The sequence below is a fragment of the Pleurodeles waltl genome, chromosome 3_1, assembly GCF_031143425.1.
Source record: "Pleurodeles waltl isolate 20211129_DDA chromosome 3_1, aPleWal1.hap1.20221129, whole genome shotgun sequence".
Taxonomy (NCBI): Eukaryota; Metazoa; Chordata; class Amphibia; order Caudata; family Salamandridae; genus Pleurodeles; species Pleurodeles waltl.
The window spans coordinates 271,939,607-271,959,983 of NC_090440.1; the positions used below are offsets into that span (position 1 = coordinate 271,939,607).

The following is a 20,377-nucleotide window of genomic DNA, read 5'->3' on the forward strand; positions in this document are numbered from 1 at the left end:
CACACAAGTCAACACACACAAGTAGCTCAAGCAAACATAGGCACCACACACACCAGAAGCACTCACGCAAGCCTCACCCACATACAGACACAACAACATCCACTGCCTCCACTGTGTCCCCCTCCTCCTCTTCTCCCTCCTCCCTCCCAGCGTCGTCTACACACACACCTGCATGCACCACATCTACAGGCAGCATGAATCGCACCAGGACACCCAGCACCACAAGCCGCTCACCTGCACTCACCACCTCCACTGCCATTTACACGTCCCCTGTGTCCTCTCCCAGTGTGACTGTGACGCCCCCTCCCAAAGTACACAAACGCCGGCAATCACTCACCCAACATCCATCCACCTCACAACAGCCTCCAGTACCTGCACATGCACCCAAAACACCTAAAGTGACACCTCCGACAACCACCTCCTCTTCTTCCACTCCCAGACTCCCTCCAGCTACCCATCCCAGTGTTCGTCAGAAACTGTCCCTCTGTAAAGTTGACCTTTTTGCCCCCACCCCACCCCCTCCAATTCATCAGTCCCGTCGTAGCGCCTCAGCCAAAAAGCCTCCAATACCAAAGTTCAAGGTTTTTGGAGTGCACCGGCCACCAGAGCAGGCAGTAGGACCTGGAGCCAAGGCACTGGCAGCCCACCCCTTGTAAAGGCTCTAAAATTGGAGAGTGGACGACGGGACCGTGTTAAGACTCCTGCTGTGACTCAATCCAAAGGTGGGGAAGGGCCAGAGGAAGTCTCCCCAGCCTGTTGTGAGTGTCACGGCGGAGAAGTGCGCCATCATTTCCGGTGGTCGAGACACAACCGCCAGCACCGTTGTTACTGGTCCAGAGACCACCGCCATAGTCACAGCCCAGGAGGGCCCAAGTATCGTCACTGGTCCAGAGACCACCGCCAGAGTCACAGCCCAGGAGGGCCCAAGTATCGTCACTGGTCAGAAGACCACCGCCAGAGTCACAGCCCAGGAGGGCCCAAGTATTGTCACTGGTCAGGAGACCACCGCCAGAGTCAGTGCCCAGGAGGGCCCAAGTATCGTCACTGGTCCAGAGACCACCGCCAGAGTCAGTGCCCAGGAGGGCCCAAGTATCGTCACTGGTCCAGAGACCACTGCCACCACCGGAGTCAGTGCCCAGGAGGGCCCAAGTATCGTCACTGGTCCAGAGAACACCGCCACCACCGGAGTCAGTGCCCAGGAGGGCCCAAGTATCGTCACTGGTCCAGAGACCACCGCCAGAGTCACAGCCCAGGAGGGCCCAAGTATCGTCACGGGTCAGGAGACCACCGCCACCACCGGAGTAAGTGCCCAGGAGGGTCCCACTATCGTCACTCGCTGAACAGGGCAAAAACCGCCATTGCAAAGCACCGCTGAACAGGGCAAAGACCGCCATGGCAAAGCACCGCTGAACTTTCATGAACCGCTATGTCAAAGCACCGCTGAACAGGGCAAAGACCGCCATGGCAAAGCACCGCTGAACAGTCCTGAACCGCCATGGCAGAGCACCGCTGAACAGGGCAAAGACCGCCATGGTAAAGCACCGCTGAACAGGGCAATGCACCGGGTAGGAATGAATGGACCGCCACATCAGGGATCCTTATCCCATGTGCAGCTGGGACAGTGACAGGACACGACCTTCCACGGGGAGACTCATCCAGTCTGGGCACCAGTCCCCCCCCAGTACCAGTAGAGACCTGCATCAACTTGAGAGACTGTGGCTTTGCACTCCCCAGGATGGAACAGTGGGCTACCCACCCACTGTAGAGACTTGAGAGACTGTGGCTTTGCACTCCCCAGGATGGAACAGTGGGAAACCCACCCACTGTAGAGACTTGAGAGATTGTGGCTTTGCACTCCCCAGGATGACACAGTGGGCAAACCACCCACTGTAGAGACTTGAGGGACTGTGGCTTTGCACTCCCCAGGGTGGCACAGTGGGCAAACCACACACTGTAGAGACTTGAGAGACTGTGGCTTTGCACTCCCCAGGATGGCACAGTGGGCAACCCACCCACTGTAGAGACTTGAGAGACTGTGGCTTGGCACTCCCCAGGATGGCACAGTGGGCAACCCACCCACTGTAGAGACTTGAGAGACTGTGGCTTTGCACTCCCCAGGATGGCACAGTGGGCAAACCACCCACTGTAGAGACTTGAGAGACTGTGGCTTTGCACTCCCCAAAAGGGCATAAATGGGCATGGAGCCCCGTCGTGGATCTGGCTTTGCAGTCATCCGGCTGAGGTGCCCCCCCCTTCCCTTCCCCCTGAGGTGCCTGTAGTATTTCTATCTGATGCCCCGGCAGTGTTCTCTCCGATTGTGGTCAGGTATCATTTGTGGGCCTCGCCCATGCATTTTTGGACTGATGGTGCACGGACATTGTTATGTACATAAATGCACTACTTCTCGTATTGTATATAATTATGACTGATTTTCAAATATATATCTGTATATTTTTGTATGACATGTATATTGGCACATTACATTGTTTGACCGATTTTCGCTTTGTGTATTCATTCTTCCGGGGGGATTGTGGGTTGGTACTGTGATTTTTGTGAATGCATTGGTGTGTATGTTGTAATATGCGAGGGTGGGGGTAGGGGGTGGAGGTGTTTGGTGTGTGTCCCCCTAACTTTTGCCTCCCCCCTCCCCCATGTCGTAGGTGCAGTACTCACCGTTGTCTGCGGCGCCTACGTAGCGGTTGGTCGTAGAGGAGCAGAAACACAAGGGCAGGGAGTATTTGGAGTTCCGGCTCCATGGATTCCTCGTTCCTCGTGGGATATGTTCAGGTGAGCGTTTTCCCTTAGCAAAAGCTGTTTCCGCCGTGTTTTTATCCACAGTGAATCCGCCCCGGAAAAGGTGGCGGATTGGCGGGTTATAATACTGTGGGCGGTACATTGTCTTCCGCCTGTCTGTTGGCGGTGACCGCCGCGCTGCTTGTCTGTACCGCCGTGGCGGGCGAAGTGTTAAAGTGGCTGTCTTTGTTGGCGGTTTCCGCCAGGGTCATAATTCCCTTTCTTTGTCCGCCGGCCTGTTTGCGGTATTTCCGCTGCTTTAACACCGTCCGCCAGGGTTGTAATGACCACCTATGTTTCTAAAAGTTGGAATACTTTTTAAGAATCTAAAACTATCTCTAGAACTTAATTCAAACTTTTACAAAACTTTTAAACTCTAAAAGAAATGCTAACAGGGACTAACACAAGGCCCTAGCAGGACTTTTAAAAATTTAGAAAAATAGTTCAAATTTCAAAAATCTGTTTCTAATGACAATTTTTGGAATTTAGTCGTGTGATCAGGTTTTGGCTGATTAGTCCAGCAAATGCAAAGTCTTGTATCCCACCGCTGCCACCAATGTAGGAAGTTGGCTCTGTATGTACTATTTCAAAGTAAGAAATAGCATGCACAGAGTCCAAGGGTTCCCCTTAGAGGTAAGATAGTGGCAAAAAGAGATAATTCTAATGCTCTATTTTGTGGTAGTGTGGTCGAGCAGTAGGCTTATCAGAGGGTAGTGTTAAGCATTTGTTGTACACACACAGGCAATAAATGAGGAACACACAATCAGAGACAATTCCAGGCCAATAGGTTTTTGTATAGAAAAATATATTTTCTTAGTTTATTTAAGAACCACAGGTTCAAGATTTACAAGTAATACTTCAAATGAAAGGTATTTGACTTAGGAACTTTCGGAACTTTGAATTAGCAAAATAGCATATACAGTTTTTACATAAATGACATATAGCTATTTTAAAACTAGACAGTGCAACTTTCAACAGTTCCTGCAGGTAAGTAAACCACCTACGGGGTTCAAGGTTGGGTCCAAGGTAGCCCACCGTTGGGGGTTCAGAGCAACCCCAAAGTTACCACACCAGCAGCTCAGGGCCGGTCAGGTGCAGAGGTCAAAGTTGTGCCCAAAACGCATAGGCTTCAATGGAGAAGGGGGTGCCCCGGTTCCAGTCTGCCAGCAGGTAATTACCCGTGTCTTCGGAGGGCAGACCAGGGGGGTTTTGTAGGGCACTGGGGGGGGGGACAAGTTAGCACAAAAAGTACACCCTTAGCGGCACGGGGGCGGCCGGGTGCAGTGTGCAAAAAAGCGTCGGGTTCGCAATAGGATTCAATGGGAGACCAAGGGGTCTCTTCAGCGATGCAGGCAGGCAAGGGGAGGCTCCTCGGGGTAGCCACCACCTGGGCAAGGGAGAGGGCCACCTGGGGGTCGCTCCTGCACTGGAGGTCGGATCCTTCAGGTCCTGGGGGCTGCGGGTGCAGAGTCTTTACCAGGCGTCGGGTCTTTGAAGCAGGCAGTCGCGGGGTCAGGGGGAGCCTCGGGATTCCCTCTGCAGCCGTCGCTGTGGGGGCTCAGGGCGGTCAACTCTGGCTACTCACGGTCTCGTAGTCGCCAGGGAGTCCTCCCTGTGGTGTTTGTTCTCCACAACTCGAGCCGGGGGCGTCGGGTGCAGAGTGCAACGTCTCACGCTTCCGGCGGGAAACGTGTGTTGTTTCAAAGTTGCTCCATTGTTGCAAAGTTGCAGTCTTTGTGGAACAGAGCCGCTGTCCTCTGGAGTTCTTGGTCCTACTAGATGCAAGGTAGTCCTCTGGGGCTTCAGAGGTTGCTGTACCCTGGGAACGCGTCGCTGGAGCAGTGTCTTTAGAAGTGGGGAGACAGGCCGGTAGAGCTGGGGCCAAAGCAGTTGGTGTCTCCGTCTTCCCTGCAGGTTTTCAGTTCAGCAGTCCTCTTCTTCTTAGGTTACAGGAATCTATCTTGCTGTGTTCTGGGAGCCCCTAAATACTCAATTTAGGGGTGGGTTTAGGTCTGGGGGGGTAGTAGCCAATGGCTACTAGCCCTGAGGGTGGCTACACCCTCTTTGTGCCTCCTCCCTGAGGGGAGGGGGGCACATCCCTAATCCTATTGGAGGATGGAGGATTTCTAAAAGTCAGAGTTACCTCAGCTCAGGACACCTTAGGGGCTGTCCTGACTGGCCAGTGACTCCTCCTTGTTTTTCTCATGATCTCTCCTGGGCTTGCCGCCAAAAGTGGGGGCTGTGTCCAGGGGCGGGCATCTCCACTAGCTGGAGTGCCCTGGGGCATTGCAACACGCAGCCTGAACCTTTGAGGCTCACTGCTAGGTGTTACAGTTCCTGCAGGGGGGAGGTGTGAAGCACCTCCACCCAGAGCAGGCTTTTGTTTCTGTCCTCAGAGAGCACAAAGGCCCTCACCACATGGGGTCAGAAACTCGTCTCTCAGCAGCAGGCTGGCACAGACCAGTCAGTCCTGCACTGAACAATTGGGTAAAATACAGGGGGCATCTCTAAGATGCCCTCCGTGTGCATTTTTTAATAAATCCATACTGGCATCAGTGTGGGTTTATTATTCTGAGAAGTTTGATACTAAACTTCCCAGTATTCAGTGTAGCCATTATGGAGCTGTGAAGTTCGTTTTTGACAGACTCCCAGACCATATACTGTTATGGCTACCGTGCACTTACAATGTCTAAGGTTTTGCTTAGACACTGTAGGGGCATAGTGCTCATGCACCTATGCCCTCACCTGTGCTATAGTGCACCCTGCCTTAGGGCTGTAAGGCCTGTTAGAGGGGTGACTTACCTATGCTACAGGCAGTATGAGGTTGGCATGGCACCCTGAGGGGAGTGCCATGTCGACTTAGTCATTTTCTCCCCACCAGCACACACAAACTGGCAAGCAGTGTGTCTGTGCTGAGTGAGGGGTCCCTAGGGTGGCATAAGACATGCTGCAGCCCTTAGAGACCTTCCCTGGCATCAGGGCCCTTGGTACCAGGGGTACCAGTTACAAGGAACTTACCTAGGTGCAAGGGTTGTGCCAATTGTGGAAACCATGGTACATTTTAGGTGAAAGAACACTGGTGCTGGTGCCTGGTTAGCAGGGTTCCAGCACACTTCTCAGTCAAGTCAGCATCAGTATCAGGCAAAAAAGTGGGGGGTAACTGCAACAGGGAGCCATTTCCTTACAGGTGCGACACTGGGCCCTTCAGCCGGAGATTAGGCCAATGGTATCCAGGCCATTGACCCAGTTTGAGAAATGGCTTATGGGAAAGAAAGATGACAAAAGAATAATTTCGGATCTTTACAGACTCCTGCAGACGGAGACGCACTCTACTAAAACCAAGGGTCAGAGACAATAAGAGGCAGAGCTGGGGAGGGAGCTAACAGATGAGGAGTGGGGGAGTGTTTTCTACAGATCGCACCACACAGCCTACCACGCGTCGGGGTCAGAGACTGCCTATAAGTTGGGTACGTACTGGCATTACTCCCTGGCTAGGGTACACGCATGGGACCCCACCAAATCCAATCTCTGCTGGAGGGGTTGTGGCAGCACGGGCACACTTATTCACCTTTTATGGCACAGTCCTAAGTTGCACAGATATTGGAAGGGTGTTCTAGACAATATGGATAGGGTTTTTCAGACAGAGATTCCTAGATTTCCGTCATATGTTATATTGGGCTTACCCAACCCCCTCACTTCGCTCATGGAGGGGACGACAGATGGCGCTGGCCCTTAATGCTGCGTTACAGGTCATACTGGCTCTTTGGGACAGGGTCCCGACTTACACCTCCTGGCTCTACAAGCTCTGGTTCATTTTGGCAATGAAGAAACTGTCATTAGTGGCGGCACAGAGGGTGGATGAGATGGGGGACATTTGGAAGCCGTTCATCCAGATTCTTTCTGCGGAATTCAATGAGTTGACTTGCCCTGCATATCTAAGGGTGTTGAGGATGCTGGAGGAGGCCTGATGGGAGGGGGCCGGTGGGTGTGGCAGAGGGGGGTTGTGCGCCGAGTGGTTCAAGGGGATCTGCAGAGAGAGGAGGGTTGAAAGAGAGGCACTGCTGGGGACGGCGAGGGGAAGCACAGTTTTGTTCTTGTTTTGTGTAGTATGTGTTACAATTTCTTTCCTAGTTTGGCATTCTTCTTATAGATTGGCAACTTTATCATCTGGAGTCGGGGCGAGGTCCTCTAAGAATTGGGCTTTGGAGACATAAAAATGTGTTTTTATTATGTAGGTAGGGTCTCTCCTTAATTGCTTTATTAAATATATAGTAGGATCTCCTATATAATTGGTTTGCCGGCCGATATGGATGTAGGCATTGTGCTTTGTTTATGAATGACTAAGTTATATACCAATAAACAGATTTGATCCATAAAGTAAACGCTTGTATTTCACTAACTCTTCCCAAAGAAGTTATAGTTACTAAAAAAGCAACCTTGCACAAAAGATTTACAAAGCGCCCATAAGTCTGGTAAGTAAAATGTTAAGGTTCCACAGATGAGCTGGAGGAAATCTGGGTAGAATAACTCTCTTAAGGCCTTCTATAAATGCTTTAATTACAGGAATTCAAAACAGACAGACATGTTGTCTATTTTGGAGATAAGCAGCTATGGCTGCTAAATGAAGTCTAATAGAAGAGTATGCTAGATTTGCCTTTTGCAAATGAAGCAAATAACAGACAATGGCCCTCATTCCGATCCTGGCGGTCGCCGCGGGCAACGGAAGCACCGCCAACAGTCAGTCCTGCACTGAACAATTGGGTAAAATACAGGGGGCATCTCTAAGATGCCCTCCGTGTGCATTTTTTAATAAATCCAACACTGGCATCAGTGTGGGTTTATTATTCTGAGAAGTTTGATACTAAACTTCCCAGTATTCAGTGTAGCCATTATGGTGCTGTGGAGTTCGTGTTTGACAGACTCCAAGACCATATACTCTTATGGCTACCCTGCACTTACAATGTCTAAGGTTTGGCTTAGACACTGTAGGGGCATAGTGCTCATGCACTTATGCCCTCACCTGTGGAATAGTGCACCCTGCCTTAGGGCTGTAAGGCCTGCTCGAGTGGTGACTTACCTATGCCACAGGCAGTGTGAGGTTGGCAAGGCACTCTGAGGGGAGTGCCATGTCGACTTAGTCATTTTCTCCCCACCAGCACACACAAGCTGTGAAGCAGTGTGTATGTGCTGAGTGAGGGGTCCCTAGGGTGGCATAAGACATGCTGCAGCCCTTAGAGACCTTCCCTGGCATCAGGGCCCTTGGTACCAGGGGTACCAGTTACAAGGGACTTACCTGAGTGCCAGGGTTGTGCCAATTGTGGAGACATAGGTACAGTTTAGGGAAAGAACACTGGTGCTGGGGCCTCGTTAGCAGGGTCCCAGCACACTTTCGGATCATAACTTAGCATCAGCAAAGGCAAAAAGTCAGGGGGTAACCATGCCAAGGAGGCATTTCCTTACAAACCCCAAATTGTGTAGAAGACTGACGGTGTACTGAGTGTGCTCCTGGCTAGTTTGAATTGTATTGGCTTTTAACAGCCATTACCCAAGATATGGGAAAACGTGTTTGTGTTGTCTTCTTAGAAATGCTGCTGCTGTTGCCAAGCATTTTGTGAATACCTTTGGAACTGTTGTTATCCCAAATGGTAATACCTTGAATTGGTAGTGCTTTCCTGCAATGAGAAATCTTAGATATTTGCAATGCTCTGGATGTATGGGAATGTGAAAATAAGCATATTTGAGATCCAATGCTGTCATGTAATACCCTTGCTGTAATAAGGGAATAACATCTTGCAGAGTGACTATATTGAAACGCTCTGAGAGTATGTATAGATTGAGAGGTCTGAGATCTAAAATTGGTCTTAATGAACTGTTCTTTTTGGGTATGAGGAAGTAAAGTGAATATAGTCCTAACCCTTATTGGGATGTAGGTACTGGTTCTATAGCCCCTCTGAGAAGAAGTTACTGTACTGTACTTCCTCCATTGTACCATTGTAGATAAAAGTTTACTAGTCTTCCTCCCACAGGAGATGTACGCGCTGCGGGGGTTTGTAAGAAGTGACTGTTTTGTTGAGGTGGAGGAGCCTCTGGAAGCAGATGTTTTACCTCTTCCTCCATTATTAGATACTCTGGAAGAACCTCTGAATGAACCACTGTTACAGAAGTGTGACCCGTGTTTCTGCTACGAGGTGGATGGGTCTGTGGTTGATGGTTTGAAACTATCTCTAAATTGTGGCCTACGAAAAATGCCTCTAGTGGGTGTGGTGTATAGTGTGCCCATAGCTTTAAATGTTTCTGAGTCTTTCTTAAGCTTCTCTATGGTGGTATCCCCCTCTGGTCCAAATAAATGCTCATTATCAAAGGGCATGTTTAATACTGCTTGCTGTATCTCAGGTTTAAATCCTGAAGATCTTAACCATGCATGTCTCCTGATTACTATGCTGGTGTTGACCACTCTTGCTGCTATATCAGCTGCATCAGTAGCGCATCTAATTGCGTTATTAGAGGTAGCCTGTCCCTCTGTTACTATTTTTTGCCTTCTTTTCTGATGTTCCGGTGGAAGGTACTACAACATCTCTTCCATTTCAACCCTGTGGGACCTACCATACCTCGCCAGGAGTGCCTAGGAATTTACAATCCTCCAGTGGTTCGCAGCCTGAGTAGCCACTCTTTTACCTGATGCGTTTAACCTTTTACTTTCTTTGTCTGGAGGAAGAGCATTTCTTGTAGACTGACTAACATCATGTTTCCTTGCTGCACTTATAATTATAGAGTCAGGTGGTAATTGTGTTCTTATAAAAACTGGATCAGAAGGTGCAGGTTTGAACTTATCATCAACCCTAGATGTATTATTTTTGCCTTGACGGGTTCCTTACAAATGTCTGTAGCATGACTAAGCATGCCACTGAAGCATAGGGAGATATTGGTTCTCTTTGTGTGTAGATGTCAAGGTATTAAACAGAAAATCCTCTTCAATGGCACCTGTATGTAATTGTATATTGTGATACGCAGCTGCCTTAGTTATCACTTGATTGTAAGCAGTGGTAACTTCAGGGCAAGATGACCTTGCTGGGAATAAATCTAGGTCATTAGGGAGTTTGGGATCAGGATCATATGGATCCCATGGGTCTACAACTTCTTGAACCTTATTTAAGTCATCCCTATGAGGTGATGTGAATGATGTTTGTGGAGAGAACTATTTAGGTGACAGTGGTGGTGGTGGTGGGGGAAGAAGAAAGGAAAGGAGAATGTGCGCTGAAGGCTGAGGTTGTTGTACAGCCTTTTATTTATCCTTCCTTCTTTTTCGAGACTTTCTTAGGTAGAGGCCCAGTGTCCAAAGTCTCCTGAAATGTAAGTTTTCTTTTAGTTGTTATAGAAGAAGAGGCTATGATCCTTCCTGTTTCATTCTGTATGTGAAGTTTGCGCTGCTTAACCTCTAATATAGGTTGTTTTACAGACGACTACTCAATAACTGCAGAATGTTTCCTGCTGGTAGTTTTTGAATCCAAAGGTTTCGATGAGGAATGCTTGAATCGGACCAGAAATGTTGGCTCCGAAAGTGGTGTTGATTTTTTTCTGCTCCAAGGTGGAAATGTCCAATTTTCTGCTTGATACCAAAATAGACTTAGCAGTCTGTTTGGTCGATATTGAATGCAATTTGGTCCTTTGTTTTGGTGCCAAACCTGAAGGTTGGTCATCTGCATGTATTTTTCAGCTCCAACCATGGCCGAGGGCAGGGGAGGACTGATGACCAATGCAGGTGTCTTTTTAATTGTCTTTGGTGTGATGGGGCTGATGTACTCACGTACTGCACCGGTGGTATGGACTGACTGTCGGCATCAGAGTCTGGATCCAAGTCCGAATCTGTAATGGAGACGGCTGTGCGCTGTTCTTCTTAATCCTGTTCCTGCTCTTCTCCAAAGATGTCGGGTGTGTCTTATGTTGACTTGGACGCCATCTCCAATCGACGCGCTCTTCGGTCGTGGAGAGATTTCTTCGATCGAAATGATCTACAAATGATATACAAGCATCTCAGGTCTCTTCTCTGTGTTCCAGTGACAGGCACAGATTACACACCAAATGCTGGTGGGTGAATGGAAATTTGGCGTGACACCGAGGACAGAACTGAAACGGAGTTCATTCCATCAGACTAACATAGTTGGAATACAATGTGTCGAAGTTGGCCCAAGAAGGGCAAGGTCACCTCTAAGGGCTTGAAATCAACCCCAACAATCAAAATCGGATCGACTACAAAGAGTAGAAAACACAATCGAAACTATACCGACATTCATAGAAAGTTAGAATAAACTTCAGAAGATACCGAACTGAGATCTACCGGAGCAAGAGGAAAGATGTCCGAACCCGACAGCGAAAGAAAACAATCAAACAAAGGACTCTATGCCCATGCACAATATCACTAAGAGGAGGAGTCACTCGAACTTGTGACTCAAAAACTTCCTTCGAAGAAAAACAACTTGTAGCACTCCAAGCCCAACATTAGATACAGGATGCAAGAACCACGGCCAAACTCCAGAAGAGGCTGCAACGCATCCAGAACGACTCCGCACGCCTCACCTTGACATCCCCCGCCACTGCCACATCACAGGCCACCTGAGAGACCTGCAACTCGTCAACAAGAGAATCACTTTCAAACTCCTCACCCACGCTCAGAAAGCACTGCACAACACCGGACCAGAATACCTCAACAGACAGCTCTCCTTCTACACCCCGACCTGGCAACTCTGCTCCACCGACCTCGCCGTCGCAACCGTCCCACACATCTGTAGAACTACAACCGGCGGCAGACCATTCTTGCACCTCGCCGCCAAGACGTGGAACACTCTTCCCACCCACCTGCATCAGACCAAAGACCTCCTTACCTTCAGAAGACTTCTCAAGACCTGGCTGTTCGAGCAGTAGCAGCACCTCCCCTCCCCCCCTCCACACCTCAGCCCCTTGAGACCTTCAAGAGTGAGTAGTGCGCTTTATAAATTCCTTGATTGATTGATTAGATGACAGACTTATGCAAATCATGTGTATCTACAGCTACACAAGCATTTGAACACATGGTTCCATGAAGTGCAATGTATTTATTTTTAGTGCGAAAAAAAGTTACTTACATGTAACTATAGTTCTCCAGTATTGGAATTTTTTATAGGTTCACATGTTTGAATCATTTCCCGTCGTCGAGATGGGAGTCCCAGGTACCATGTAATAGTAATACCATAATAAAGATGGAGCCAGAAGGCCTCAGCCAATCAAACTGCAATGCCCTTCAGAACACTCCTGAGAGAAGCTCCAGTCCCTCTACTGCACGCCGTGCCAGGGAGCCTCCACTGAGCTCCGCCCAGCTTCTTAACATTTGAATACTTTATAGGATTACAGTCTCATTTCCTCTGCTACTCAGAACGTTTCCACTTTCAGTACTCACAGTTTCACCTTATCAGAGGGTCTGACAAGCAAAAGAAAAGTCTCTTTGGACCCTGTAATAGACTCAGTTGGCTGACCTCCTACTTGAGCTAAAGAGGCACAACAATCTTCCATAGGCCTTCTTGCAACTGCCCCAGCTGAACAGCACCAAACTGACCTGCCTGGTCCTGCATGAACCCTGCTGCGGCCTCTACCAGAGTGAGTCCTGAGCCCCAAGAGGTGCCCCCCAGGTCTGAGGTGCCCATGGGACCATTGTCTGGTATCAGAGTGTACTCCTCCTGAAGAAAAGATGAAATTACAGAAGTTTTGGGCTCCTTGCAACAGCTACGTGACCTCTTCATGCTGAGAATCGACCTCATGTGACCACCAAAGTAAAGCTCAAGTGGGATCTGCTGTTCACAACATCAGTGACTGTCCACAACAGCTGCTCCACTGACATTTGCTCTTTGTTATACAAACAGCAACTGTCCATGATGCCCAACCTGCTCCCCTCACTGACATTGACCACCTCGATGTACCCACCAATGCAAATGGCACTCGTCATGCAGACTTGAAAAGGTAACTCTTCAGCAGGATGAACCTGGTCAATGTATCCTACTTACGCTGTAATGCGTTCGCCTTGAATTTGTGACTTCACCCAAGTCTACCACAGTTAGATAACTGTGAGTGGCTTTTTGTGCTTATTAGTGCTATTTTCACCTGAAACTTTAAAAACAACTATCTCCAGTTCTACTAATTGGATTTTTATCGTTATGGTATAATTTTATTATTTACATTTTAGTCTATTTTACTAAATTTAAGTTTTTCTTATGTTGGGTTTTTGCTTTATCACTGTTTGAGTGCCTCACAATCAAGCCTGGCTTCTTAGTGATGTCATCAATGATGCCATTTTAGATGTTATCAGTGATGTAATCAATTATGTCATCTAACATGTCATGAGTGATCTGACAAGTGAGGTCATAAGTTGGGCATGACAGTGGTGTAAGTTCTAGTTAGTTAACTAAACTATAACTGGTGTATTTCAGTCCTTTTTTGAATATCTAGGTTTCGTGCAGATATGCCAAACGGTGCCAATGTTATTTAAAAAAAATCTTTACTATGGCATCCCAACCAACCAAGGCAACGACTTTCCCCTCAGTCTTTAGCATTCCTCTGTGCCCAGTGCTCATATTCCAAGTTTCCCTTTTCCATTGGATTATCTGTATTTATCAGAAAAAATAAGTTTGCCTGTAGCTTTCAGCCAATAACTGTATCATCCCATCTGTGCGTGTAAGTCATTGTTTGAATGTCCATTTGGTGCAGAGTATTTAGTTTTTCTGCCAGCCTTTTAAACTATGAACATTTTACTGAGTTGCTGGGTGATGCAGATCAAAAGTTAAAGGCCCAGGCCGCAGACGAGGAAGTATAACGAGGGAGAGGGTATAGCCCGAGGAAGAAGGGCAATAGGGCCAATGGGGGGGCCCGCGGAGAGAGAGACTCGCTCTAGTCTCTCCGTGGGTCTTTTCGGGACGACAGGAAGTCGCGCGGGTGCGCCAGGATTGGCGGACAGGTAAGTGGGGGTGGGCGTTAGGGATGGGTTAAAAGGGGGTAGAGGGGTGGGGTCGGCCTCTTTCCAGGCCGACTATTAGAGGGAGGAAGTGTTTGACCACCCACTCTCCCTGCACAGAAGGTAGGCAGCAAGGAGAGGGTTAAGGGTAAGGCGTGATTAGGTAGGTAGGTAGGTTTAGGTTTTGACGTCAGTTAGGACAGGTGTGGTGCTCAAGAGTTGGCAGGAAATGGGGGAGGGGGGAGAGCCAGATGCGGGCTTGTTCCCCCCTTCCAAGGGGAAAAATGAGGTGAAGGATCAGAATGGGGGGGAGGATTGTTTACAAACAAGGAGGGCATGGAAGGAAGAGGGGAGTGTCTAGGGGAGGGGATTTGAAGAGAGCTATTAGAAGAGAAGGAAGGGCATAAGGAAGCTTTTAAGTTGAAAGTTGGGCGAGAGGGATTTCATACAGTTCAAAGTTGTTGTTGTTTATGTTAAATCCTGTCCTAAATAAATGACCTTTTGCACTAGAAATGAGTGTCAATGTATGTTTGTCCCGATGGAAGATTCTACTCACGGAGGGAGAAACACAAAGACAAACGTAATGTTGGAATACACTGTATTCCAGCCGTTATTAGGCTGAAGTTAAATGCATCCCAATGTATTTAAAACTACGATATTTAGAAATGGTGGTCCTTATCTGTTCATCTCACCCTGAGGTTAGTGTTCCATCGAAGTGACAAATATGAACACGGTTATCGGGCATTACACTTACAGCTATACTTGTTCATATCTGCCTAACCCGGACACTGAGAAGGAGAACGGTAAAATACCTTTAGAGGCGGGCCTCCAGGTACGACAAACAGCAGCATATGGTTGTTAAGGATTACAGCTAATTAACTGACACATTGATGAACGTGTGCAAGGCTGTGAACAGTGCATTTCCTTAATAGCAGATTCTATGTATTGCGAACCGGTAAACATCAGTAGGGTTGAGGAACTGTAGGTCTAACAAGCTACACAAAGTAAATCAAATCAAAATGTTACTCAGTACTGACCTGTTTTCCTCAGGACTTGGATACGCCGCGCTCCCATTAATCTGTGAGGGTTTATGAGAAATTACGTCACTGTCTCTGCTCTCCTGATTTAATTCAGCGATATGAGCCGCTCTGTTCTGTTGTCTTTCCCACAGCCGAGCAGCGTTGCAAATGGCTATCCGCTTCTTTTCCTGTAAAAATATTATAGTGGCGAAGCATTAGGTGCATTGATGTAGTTTGAACACCTGTCCTGTATATTGACCCACACACAGGAGCCGGTGAACAGCAAGCAATGCAATGCTTCTTTCAGAGGACGAGGAAAACCGCACTAAACGTAACAAGCCAGTGGTGGTTAACATTAAAATATGAGCAAAAATACAGATACGACTGATGAAGAGAATGTGATGAAAAAACAAAGAATACTCATTATGAGGCAAAGCACTATTATGAGGCAGGTGTGTAATACATGATGCTTTCACCAACACTGAACTGCTCAACTAATAATGTATAAAAACAAAGACCACAACATTTAGCATAACCAACGGCAATAATATAAAAAGACAATGACATCGGTGCAGCGGTACTTTTATAAATTGCATTTTGGAAGATGCTCACTATTGAAGACAGATAAAGAAAACTGCTACATCCTCACTAGTACATTGAAAGACACTAAATAGGAGCAACTACAACAAAGAAATCTGTGTAAATTCAAACAAGATTTCATCAAAACCTAAATTAAAATGCCAAAGAACTGTCTCAGAATGCTCTGAAAAGTGGTATACAATCAATTTACTTCACTCTCGAATAATGACCTCTCTGAAAATAGACGCCAAGACTTTGCCGAGTTTCTTAGTAAAGAAATACATAAGCTAGGTAGTCACCGCCTCGTATTTCAATCTACCCAATGGAAAAATCATGCAACCGGACTTACATGACCTACATCAAAATACCAATGACCAGACACATCATTGGGCAAGTCACAAATGGTGGGTGCAAATTTCAGACTGACTAGTTGCGAAGCACAAGTTACTTACCTTCAGTAACAATATATCTGGTAGAGACATATTTTAGTTGCAGATTCCTTACCTTAGAATTTTCCCACAGGCGTCAGACTGGATCAGGAGATTTTTTCTTCAAGCAATACCCTTGCACATCAGTAGGTAGCGTAAGTCGACTCCGCGGGCGTTGTTGGCGTTGTAGTCACCGTGATGACATCTGGAGTAGTACATAGACACCGCCTCAGAGCAGTGACATCAGTTATTTTCTTTCCACTCCACGCGCTGATTCGGAGAGAGCTACCATCGGTCAATGTTTGACAGACCTCGACTCATTTGTTGAGTTTTTAGTGTAGTTTTTGGTGCGTCGAGGATATCCCCGAAGACTGGCTTCAAACCTTGTGAGGACTGTCCCCACATGATGTCCGTGACGGATCTGCATCGGGTCTGTTTGTGGTACCTGGAGTGCGACCACGACCCGCAGTCGTGCTCTGAGTGCGGGCCATGCATCCTAAGGCCTTGAGAGAGCAGTCCCTCAAGCTTATTGCGGCCTGTTGCTCGACTCCTCATAGGTCCCGCTCGAGAGGCCGGTCTCGAGACCGGTCGCGGAGCCACACCACTCACCTTCCTCGAAGTCTTCGGGTCAAGGTAAGAAGAAGAACAAGTCGCAGAAATCTCGTCATCCTTTGACTTCACCCCGTTGCTCGGCTGATGCAACGCAGGAGCATCAACGCTCACAGCCTCCGTCCTCGGAGCCTGCGTTTGGGTCCGCTCCGCGCCTCCCCAAGTTTCCAGGAGCCAGGTTGGCCCCTGCCCAATTAAGGGAATTCTATGAGGTCATGAGCCTCTTTTTTGGGCAGTCTGACCCTGCTATGGCGCCTTCGGGCCCAGAGGGTTTAGTTGGAGGGCCTTCGAGTTCCGGGCCAGCGGCTCCGGGCATTGAAGTCCCCTCCGGATCTGCTCTCTGATCCGTAACAATGCCGATTGTACCATGAAGACTTTCCCCGGTGCTGGTTCAAATGTCGACGCTCCCGACATCGATGGTGCCCACCATCGACATCGACCCAATCCTGATCCCTGACGAGTCGGAACGACATCAGCCGATGCCACCTTCTTCTTCGATGGGACCTATTCACCCCAGGTTGGATTCTGACCCTTATTCTTATGGGTACGAATTCAGGGAAAGATTGGAGGGGTCCCTGGATCCTTATGAATACCAGGATGATCCTATCCTGGACTGGGCAGAGGAGTTGGGCGAGGCCAGTGGACTGGATACCTCTCCAGATGCTGGCTTGCTCTCTCCTTCTACCGTGGCTACGGCGGAGGGAGCTACTTAACCCATGGTGGTCAGTAGGGCGGCTGAGGTCCTCGGCCTTGAGCTGCCTACTGTTCAGGTCAGGCCTACTCTCCTGACAGAGGTGCTTCACCCAGGACCTTCCACCTCTGAGCCTCTCCTCATATTCAATGAAGCCCTCACTGATGTCCTTTTGGGTACTTGGCCCAGAACCAACACAGGGGTTCCTGTGAACAGGACAATCGCACTCCGCCATCAGCCCGCCCCGAACTACCTTAAATTTCCTGTCCCAACATCCCATGCCTGAGACTCTGGTTATCCAGGCATCCTCATCCACATTCCCTTCTGTACCTCCCGATAGGAAATCAAAAAGGCTGGAACAATCTGGGAAGAAGATCTTTTCTTCCTCCAGTCAAGCGCTGCAGTCAGTGAACACCGCACGCCTTATGGGCCGTTATGCTCACTCTCTGTGGGATATGGTTGTGCAAGTTCTACTGCAGATACTGGAGGAGGCCTGTGCTATCGACTCCCAAGCTGTCACTGATGGGAGAGACACAGCAACGTTCACTATCCGATGTGGGCTGGACACGACCGACTCTCTGGTTAGATCGGTTGCGACAACGATGGCCTTGAGGCGCCACACCTGATTACGAACATCTGGTTTCTCAGGGGATGTCCAGCAGACCCTTTTGGCCATGCCCCTTGATGGATCCCGTCTCCTTGGAGACAAGGCGGACTCAGCACTGGAGAGGTTCAAGGACTCCAGGGCTACGGCTCAGTCCCTCAGTCTTTCCACTGCCCCTTGTCCCCAACAGTCTGCCTTTCGCCCCTTTCCTGGAGACGGAAGGGGCTTCCTGTCAAGTCCCTTTCCCAGCCACCACGCCACCCATGCTGTTCAGCCGCTGCATAGCTGGGGACAGGGAACCAGAGGTCTGCCTAGTCCCTCCCTGCCCCTGCTGCAGCCTCTAAACCCTCCTAGTCCGTCCCCTCACTCTTGACCAGTTGGCGGCAGGATTCGCCATCACCTGCCCCACTGGGAATCCATCACTACAGACAGGTGCGTTTTTCAGATCATTCGAAGGGGCTACTCCCTCCGCTTCGAGTCTTCAACACCAGCCATGCCTCCATCCTTCAGCTGCATACCGGTGGATCATTTGGCACTTCTCTGCCATAAAGTTGCAGCTTTCCTGGTCAAGGGAGCCACACAGGGTCCCTATGCCACAAGTAGGTTATGGTTGTTATTCCTACTTCTTTCTGGTGCCCAAAAAGGACAAGGGCTTACATCCTATCCTAGACCTTTGGGCCTTCAATCTCTTCCGCAATATGGTGAAATAAAAAATGCTCATCCGGCTCAGGTCCTGTCTGCCTTGGGCCCAGGAGACTGGATGGATATGTTGGACCTGCAGGACGCTTATTTCCATGTTCCCATCCTACTTTTCCACAGACGTTACTTACGATTCATGGTAGGTCACGAGCACTTTCAATTTACCATGCTCCTCTTCGGCCTTACCACCGCCTCTCGGGTGTTCACAAAAGTGATGCAGTGGTTGCAGCTCATCTGCGCAGATTGGGGGTTTCCGTCTTCCCCTACCTCGGCTGTGAAAGGCAGACTCGCCCCAGAAAGTTGCCTCCCACCTTCAGACTACGGCGGACCTCCTGCAGACGCTGGGGTTTACTATAAACGTGCCGAAGTCACACCTGACTCCCTCTCATGCGCTCCCTTTCATCAGAGCTGTTCTGGATAGAGTGCAGTTTTGGGCCTATCCTCCTGAAAAGCAAGTCCAGGATATTCAGGCTATGATACCGATCTTTCAGCCTCTATCTTGGGTTTCGGTGATACTCACTCTGAGGCTGCTGGGCCTCATGGCCTCCTGCATCCTGCATCCTGCTAGTGACACATGCCAGATGGCATATGCAGTGGGACTTGAAGTTCCAGTGGGCGCAGCATCAGGGAAATCTCTCTGACATGGTCAAGATCTTGGAGGAGACTGCAAAGACCTGCAGTGGTGGATTTCGATTTGGCATGGGGTCAATGGCAGATCCCTCTCTCTTCCCCAACCAGATCTATCCATAGAGACGGACGCGTCACTTCTGGCATGAGGCGGCCTTATGGGAGAGGTGGGGATCAGAGGCCTCTGGTCTCTGGAGGAGTCTGGGCTCCATATCAATCTTCTGGAGCTCCGGACGATCAGGCTCAAAGGGAAAGTAGTCTAAGTGTTCACAGAAAACACTACCGCCATGTGGTACTGCAACAAACAGGGCGGAGTGGGGTCCTGGACCCTTTGTCAGGCAAGGTAAGGAATCTGCAACTAGAAGTCTCTATCAGATTGGCCAAATATATTCCAATGTGAATCATCTACTGATTAGTCACATTGCAAAATAGATATCTGCAGGAGGCTGCAGTACTTGCTCCATCATGAATACTAATGCAACAGAGGCATTTTGCAACACAGGGAAGGGTTCCTGCACTGGACAGCGGACCCCCATCACTACATTTGCATTCCTCCAGAATTCTTTCAATGGGGACATTTTTAACGCTGCCTGTGCCTCTTGACAGCAACCACAGTCATACACCACTGATCCATTCCAGTGAGACTCTCAAATGAAAATGTACTCCTCTTTGTGGTTCGTAATGGGCCACAAAAGTACTTTTGCAAGTCTAAAAAGTTTTTTCACCCTGTAAATGCGAAATGACTTTCGTTCATTGCACTAAGATGTTTCGTGGTCGTAAAACCTATTATTTTGAAAATAGTATACTTTCCAACCACAAACAAGTTTTGTACATCAGGACCTCAAGATAAAAAATCCAAACTCTTAATTTTACTAATAATGAGATGTTACACAGGAACAGTAACAATCAAGATTGCTGACAATACCCCCTAAGTTTGTATGCTAAGTCAAGTATGCTTAGAAAAAAACATAATATCAGAAAGTGCACAATTCCAAAAATAAATAAATAAACACAATCCGAAAGGAAGGCCTGGCAGCATGTAGGACACAATAAAGCCTATTTTAACATACTAAAATGTACAGGGCCAGGCCTTGCTGCAGAATAATCAAATCAGTTCCAAGGGAATATATACACAAGAGTCAGGTGCCGATAAAGAGTTGATTTAGAACACACATACTTTAATGCACTCTAAAATGGGTGGAATTGTATTGCATGTGGAACATCAATCTGTGCCATACTTCTGTAAAAGCCAAGTATGAAGTCACAAGCAATCCACAACTGTATGCTTAGCTGTCAGATTTTGGGTTGCTGTAGCATAAGTGGCTTACAAATAGTGCTCCAATTTTGATCTAA

At 48.4% G+C, this 20,377-nt stretch overlaps 1 protein-coding gene across 2 annotated transcripts in view; it reads right to left on the reverse strand.

The window, feature by feature from the left end:
• The window catches only part of LRRC49 (leucine rich repeat containing 49), a 447,480-nt gene that overhangs the window by 205,644 nt on the left and 221,459 nt on the right, over positions 1 to 20,377 (reverse strand). For both annotated transcript variants that reach the window (XM_069222363.1, XM_069222364.1), the window contains one exon: positions 14,806 to 14,975. In XM_069222363.1, the coding sequence (XP_069078464.1) occupies positions 14,806 to 14,975 (170 nt within the window). The remainder of the gene's footprint in view (positions 1 to 14,805; positions 14,976 to 20,377) is intronic.